This window comes from Populus euphratica, unplaced genomic scaffold (assembly GCF_000495115.2).
Source record: "Populus euphratica unplaced genomic scaffold, PopEup_1.0 scaffold32.1, whole genome shotgun sequence".
In the NCBI taxonomy this organism is placed as follows: domain Eukaryota; kingdom Viridiplantae; phylum Streptophyta; class Magnoliopsida; order Malpighiales; family Salicaceae; genus Populus; species Populus euphratica.
In genome coordinates, this window is record NW_011499861.1 from 1,913,734 (window position 1) to 1,921,346 (window position 7,613).

The window sequence follows — 7,613 nt, forward strand, 5'->3', positions numbered from 1 at the left end:
TAAAGAAACAAAAACATACCACATGCACTATCCTAACGCATCAGGAGTTCCTGCGGAGCATAGAAGTATTTCTTAACACCAATCCGCAGACAATGGCACAAAAATTAACTAAATAATTCTCTTCTCAGCAACCAAGAAGCAACAATGGCATCTGATGCTGAGCCAATTCCATTACAACCAAAAGTGAAAATACGATCTCCATTATTAAACTTAATCTACTGTCATGTATGAATTTGAACCCATTTCCAGGGAAACAGAACATTACACGAAAAACAAGATATCCAAATATTTACACCCATTTCCAGGTAAACAGAACATTACACGAAAAACAAGATATCCAAATATTTACAAGCGCTGCTGTGAAAAACCAGATTCTGACACACTGGCAAGAGAGGCTTTGACTGAACACGCCATTTACAACTTCACAGCATACTATCTGTCCTCGCTGGCAAACGACGGAAGAAATTGACTGGTGCTGATGGAACCCTGTGACGAAACCTAGGATGCCTCATAAAGTAGAACCCCCCAAGAAGAGCAAGCACCTGAAACGGTGTTGCATATAGAACAATGGCAGCCACTAGACAGAAAATCAAGAAAATAGTTGTGGCACGAGGGTCCCTCCAGCTTAGTAGCGCTTGAACCCGCTCTCCTTGGGTAGCCACATCACCCACAACAGTCTGGATCCTCCCAGCAACGCTCCTTAGTCGATCATACCTAAAACGAACAACCTCCGGACTTTGTCTGGATGGAAATGTGTCAAATTCCTCATCAAGCTCATCAGGGCTCACTGCATCTGAACAAGAAATTCTCGTGTTCATGTGAGGAGGGTAACGCGGTCGGAAATGATAATTCCAAACCCCTATTAGAAACATGTATAGAAACACAGTTGGCAAAATCAGTTCTGGAAAACAGACAAGCATCACAAAGAGGACTTGTACTAGCACTGTAGTGATGGGATTTTTCCACATGCAAACTTCACCAAACCATTTTCCTACGGAAAGTAATCCGGAGAAAACTGACATCAGCCTAAAGAAGTTTGCCTTGCTGCGCCTCATGCTCCAAAGATGTGAGTCTGCATCAGACATGTATTCTACAACTTCTTTCCTAAGAGGAGGTTCAGCCCGACCAAGACGAGCTGCTACTAAATTGACAGCCTGGAAACGTAGCATGTCCTGCTGCATTACAGTCAATGGCCTTGCATAGTGCATCTTTGGCAAAAGTGGTCGCGAGTATAGAAACATCATGTTCGGAAATGATGTGTATGAGAATCTTATGGCCAGATGTATCTCGCCCATTTTCTTGACACCAGAAGGGTGAAGAACCAAAAGCGGATATGAGTGTGTATAAACACGACCAGTTTCAAGGGTAGATAATCGTATCCGAACCTTGCCAATTTTTGTGTCTTTATTACCATTGGAACCACCGAGATGGTTGTTATCAAACACCCCCACAATGAGAACTGTTGCGGGATCAAAAACCTCCCACGTGTACTGCTCATTGTATTTTGGACTGAGGCTGTTGATTATGGTTCGAGTCCGAACCCATTTCTGACCATACTTTACCACACAGTATGTATCTGAGGTACCCTTCCCCTCTCTTGTTTTCATTGGGTGGAGCCCATCAGCATTTAAAACCCCTAGCTCCAAAACACCTATAGATGGTCTCCACAGCTGCTTTGCTGTTGGCCGAAGATCACTACTATAGTGAGTTGACTCATCAAGCACATGATACCCTCCATCAAGCACAACTCGAAGATGGAGTCTACTAGAAAACTTATCCTTCTTCGACTGATGCTCGTCCATGGAAGCTGACACGGACTTTTCAAGGCTGAACCACCGACTACGAATAATGCGATCATCAGCACGCTTCTCAACAGTGTTCAATGGTATAACAACCTTCCCCATGTTCTCATCTTTGTTGGGTCCAGTGTGGTCTTCAACCGAAAGGATCAGATGATCATCAAAGGGTTCAGCAGCAACAAACATTAGTTCCTCATTCCACACTGGGCTCAATGTCCGACTCGGAACTATCTTTGTCTTCAAAACCTGGTTACCAATCTGTAACTTAACATAAGCATCTGGGAAACGACTCTTATCAGATGCCACAAGATCTTGCGCCTCAATCACATTAACACGGACATACCATAGTCTTGGAGAATGATATACTTTAGAGCGGATGAGTGTGGAGATAATGGAAGAACTATCAGGAGAAATTGCATCTGAGTGCCAAGCATCAGGGAATGCCTCGTCAGCTTGTGTACCATACCAGACAGCAAGCATCAGTTCCGCTTTTGATTTCTCTCCTTTCTTGTCTTCAAGTCGATACCATTCTGAAGCCAGTGGACTATCAGGTGGAACCCTAGTGGGAACCTCATGCAGGTCAAACCGTACAATCCCAACAAAATCATCCTTGATCAGATCCTTATCCTTGACCACAACTTCCAAGACTGAAGACTGAATTCTATCCCTTGCAAAGGCAAACACCTCATTCCACTCAGGGTTTTGCTTCTTCTCAAAGTGTTTTGTGGTTCCTTTATAATTCCCGACTTTTACTTCAACATATGGATCAAGGCTCCCAGTCACATCCATGGTAGGAAGGTCACGAGCCTTCACAACTCGCACATAAAGGTACTTCATCTGTTCAACAAGATCATAGCTGCTGGAAGGTCTATCTCCACGTATGACTCGCCCTCCAACTATTTGCCCCCCTCCAAGAAAAGGGCTCGTCTCTTTAGGTGTATAATCAACAGGCTGTGCTGACAAGCCTGGGAACATGCGAACAACTCTTGGAGCCTGAGGTTCAGATTTCATCTCACGTATCCCATAATCTGATGGCTGAGTTGCTGCTGGTGGAGTATGCTGCTGTTTCTGTGACTGACTATGGTTTGGAAGGTGATGAAATGTATGCCTTGACTCAGATTTTCCATCAGAAAACACTTTTTGGGCCACGTTTGGAGTCTGTTGTTCTGGAGCTTGAGCTTGAGTAGCACGAGAGTCTGAAAACAGAGAAGATCCCATAGCAGGAAGTGGATTTGAGGATCTTATTGAAGGATCATTCGTAACAAATACTTTCAAACCAAGCTCTCCTTTGACACGAGATAAAATGCCTTGTTTTTCAAGAGGGTAGTGCAAAACAATAGCATCCGAGTAGGGTACAAATGATGTCCCAGTGAGACGAACTTTTCCGAGTGAGGATTTGGAGTTTTTCTCTCTTTTATGGTGGTAGACATGGGCCTCAAGAGTGAGATTAGAAAGGCTGCTTGGATCAGAGATGTTGAAATAGAAGTTTTCATTCCAAACAGGACTGAGATCTTTGTCTTTGATAGTAGTGCGAAATTTCTGTTGGTCAAATTGGAGCTCAACAAAAGCACTGACTGAGCCCTGACCATCTTTTGCCATAAGGTCATGGGCACCGACAACCTCCACTCCCAGCTTGAGATTACTCATCAAGTCTCTTTATCAAATTGACAAAGGATTATTTAAGGGGAAATTTAAGTAGCTTTAGCAGGAATTGACAGGAAACAGCTGATACCTGAGATGAATGAAACAAAGAAATTACGTTGTACCCAGATAATAATACAGAGCAATACAAATGTTAGTCCTAACACGACATTGATTTGAATGCTTAGCAACCTTGGGACCCCAAAAGTAAACGGAAAAGGATATAAGGCAGAAGAAGACTTTAAATTCATAATGGTACCAAATGGCAAACTAGAAGTGAAAAATTTCAAGGGAGAACTCAAAAGTGAAACGACAGAACAGATGATCAGAACATATGTGCATGAGCAGCCATGTGAAAACAGAAATACAACATGAACCAAACATTTGCAAATTAGCTTAATAGACAACCACTTACGAAACTTCAATCTAAAATGATGGTAGACTATTTTATAAGCGCAAATTTATTTCATATATGTGTTCCAGCAGAGAGAGTTTTAACCTTCTTTAACCCCATCAAAATCCTCTAATTAACATGAATGACCCGCCCTCCAAAAAAACCTATAGACCACATAGAATTTGTTTCACAACTTATCTTTCTGAGATTATGAATAAAGTAATTAAAAACTAAAAGAAATACCTTTTTACAAGTTACACATGGAGCAAAATAAATACATTCAGGGAGGGGGGGGTTATAAAGTCTAGAGACCTTTTAGCTTCTTATCAGAAATTACGAATCACAAAGTTAGAAAGAAGAACCGACAGGCCTTTGGCTGTCCAGATACCATAATTGACTTTACATATGAATTTTCCTTTTTCTTCTGCATACTATAGGCAAAGAGGTGGAGCAGAATATTTGGAATCCTCACAATTTGCTTTTGCAATTTCTAAGCCACCAAGCAAGAGCACAAGAGAATTTTTCATGACCCAGGAATATCTTTTTAATTTATTGAGTATATACCATTTATCTCAAGGTCACAGAAAATCAACAAGGATTCGCTTACTCTAGGCAAACGGAGAAACACACAACTCGATCATCTGATCATTCAAAAAAGAGAAAGAAAAGGCCAGAAACTTATCAAGACCAAAGCTCTTTCTTTATCGCACAAAACTCAACCTTTCTCTAATTCCATCAGCGATCAAAGACGCACAACCCCAAAAAAGAAAAAATGCCACACAAACGTGGAGCAAGGACAAACAAAAATACAAAACGTGTCTCACTTAAAACCCATTAAACCCAACCAAAAAAGAGGACTGTTAAACTCGCCGAATAGCTAAAAAGAAATGAGAAAAGACCCATTAAGATTAAAGGAAAAAACGATAGGGTAGCATACCTCTTTTGCTTCAAAAAAACAATCCCTGGAAAGTTGATGGGTTGAGGAAGTGAAAAGGAGAACAGGAGAGGAAAGTCGCAAGGATTTTTGATATACAAGGCCAGTCTCAAAACAAGAAACGAAGACTTAATGACGAAGTCGCGGACATGATATAATTTCTGCGATGCTTCCCTCGCAGAGAAAAAGACTGCAAAATAGTCGTCGAAAACGAGTTGAGAGGTTTTTGTTATTTTCATTTCATTGACGACAGAAAATAGCACGTTTAGGTGGTGTTTGGTCTTTAATAATAGTTATTTTTTTGAAGTGTTTTGTATTTATAAATATTTTAAAATAATATTTTTTTATTTTTTAAAATTTATTTTTAATATTAATATATCCAAATACTTTAAAATAAAAAAATAATTTTTTTATTTAAATACGATAACACTGTGAAAACAAACACAGCCTTGAAGAGGAAGGAGGAGACGAGGGGGGTAATTGTTATACTTGCCGGGAAAGAAATTAATCGCTTTCCCCTGTTAGACACGTGTTCCTGAATGGTAATCTTCGCTGTAAATAAGCTAACGATAATATAGTCTTCATCTCTTGTTGACCAAGTATCCGTTGGCTTTGAACTAGTTTGACTCTCAAAAGTTCGTATTTATCTTTGATATTTTAATTATATTCACTTCATCTTCTTCAATGTTGCTGTTCTTGGTACGTGGAGTTGCTTTCTTAAATTTATTTTTTTATTTAATATATTGCTAAAAATAACTTTACCGTGCATTTATCAAATTCTTAAAATTGTTAAAAACTCATGTTTAGTATTGGGTTTTTCTTTGTTTTTCTATTTTTTATATCAAAATTAATTTTTTTTCATTTTTAAATACATTATCCACATTCAAATACAGATTCCTTGAAAAATTGGAACTTCAAATATCGGATTCTCATACCCTACTCCGTGTTATTTATAATGTGTATTTATGATTATGAGATAAAATAATTTTTTAAAATATAAAAATAAATGTTTTATATTTTATATTTTTGATATTAATAAATCAAAATCATTATAAAACATTAAAAAAAATTAAACTAATACTTTTACAAGTCAAATACACTTTTAAAAAAACATTCAAAATCATAAACAGAAACTCTCTCAAGTAAGGGTAATTAAAAAACTAAAAAAATTGATTAAATTTAGAAAATTAAAAAAAATAACTAAAAATTTAAACAATAAAAAAAATAACTGGTTTAGTTCGGTTTAATCTAACCGAACTGAACCCAAAATAAAAAAACAAAAAAAAAAAATTTAAAAAAATAACTAAAAAATTAAACAATAAAAAAATTAACCGGTTTAGTTCGGTTTAATCTAACCAAACTGAACCCAAAATAAAAAAACAAAAAAAACCAAGTCAAACCGACCCTAACTAATCTGAACAGATTTTTATCCTAAAAAACTGAATTGAACTGAAACCGATTTGTTTGAACAGGTTTTAGTTCGATTTTATTTATTTAAAAAAAAACAATTTGGTAATTTTTTTATATAAAAACCAAACCAAACTGAAAATAATTACTTCTATTCTTGAGTACACCATAAATTTGTATAATCAATAATAATAATTGTGTGTGCCACTAGAAATTTTAAAATATAAATTAGTCGAAAATAATTTTAAAAATTAAATAATAAAATAAGTTGTGTGTGCCACTAGAAATTTTAAAATATAAATTGGTTGAAAATAATTTTAAAAATTAAATAATAAAATATATTTAATACGTTATAATTCTAATTATAAAATAAATAAAGATAGACTTGTGATGGGTGTAGAAAAATAAATATCATCTGTGAAAAGATTGGCGCATCTGTGCACAAGTGGGCGACGCACGATGGAAGCCTGACTTTTCAGAAGTCAAAAATAAGTTAAGATGTGGACGTAAGTAAGGGTAGAAAAAAACAGGAGACCAATCAAAAGGGGCTGGTCCTGTCCATGAACAGATAGAATTATCTACGTGGCATTATTATTTTTCATATGAAGGAACTTGATTAAAGCTCTTGCGAGACCAAAAACAAAGTTAAAATCTAATAGCATGCAGTCTCACTTGCAACAGTCACTTATGAATGTCTCCATCTTTTTTCACATTAATGATTTTTTTAGACAAAAATACCCTAAGACTTTTTATCTAATGCCAAATATATATATATATATATAACCTTTTTTTTTCAATTCGTACCAATTGATTTATTGTTCCAGTGGAGTAATTGAAGTACTTAATTGGAACAATAAAAAAATCAACATATATAAAAAAACAAATAACAACATCTAGGTACTCAATCAAGATAAAGTAAAAGTTTGTGTGCCAAAAATAGATTAAGGTCAAAAGACACATTATCAAAAAATATAAAGTTAGTGCAGTGGTAGCCTCATTATCCCATTAAGCAATGACGTGCGTGGAAAGGTCGGTGTGTGTTATAAAAAGAAACTGGTGAAGCATGATGCGTTTATGTGGACATTGTCAGATTACGTGTTACGCGGGAGTTGTTCCGAGGTGGGGTGCTGTCACTTTGACAGCTGCTTGATGGTTGAATTTTTTTTCTTTTCTTTTTATGTTGTTTTTTATTTAAAAAATTATTAAATTAACTTGTTTTAGTATTTTTTTTTATGAATTTAATGCATGATATAAAAAATAACTTAAAAGTATTATTTGAATTTATTTTTGATTAAAAATGTTTTTATAAAAATACTCCACACCCCAAACACATCAAATTGTTTTCAGGTTACAAACTAAAAGCATTTTTAGAGTCTAGTTGTTTTTTAATAATGTGTTTTTTATTGAAAATATATTAAAATAATATATTTTTATTTTT

The 7,613-nt window shown here is 35.8% G+C and overlaps 1 protein-coding gene across 1 annotated transcript; it reads right to left on the reverse strand.

Moving 5' to 3' along the window:
* Positions 1-285: 285 nt before the first annotated feature.
* LOC105124881 (multiple C2 and transmembrane domain-containing protein 1-like) lies at positions 286-5,013 on the reverse strand. The gene is made up of 2 exons (XM_011025059.1): positions 4,772-5,013; positions 286-3,531 (listed from the first exon to the last, which is right to left on the reverse strand). The coding sequence occupies exon 2, from the start codon at positions 3,444-3,446 to the stop codon at positions 423-425; it is 3,024 nt and encodes a 1,007-aa protein (XP_011023361.1). The 5' UTR covers positions 3,447-3,531; positions 4,772-5,013; the 3' UTR covers positions 286-422.
* Positions 5,014-7,613: the final 2,600 nt, after the last annotated feature.

Excerpts from the sequence above, each read along its gene's own strand:
- LOC105124881 (XM_011025059.1), bottom strand. The coding sequence starts at position 3,446 with ATGAGTAATCTCAAGCTGGGAGTGGAGGTTGTCGGTGCCCATGACCTT.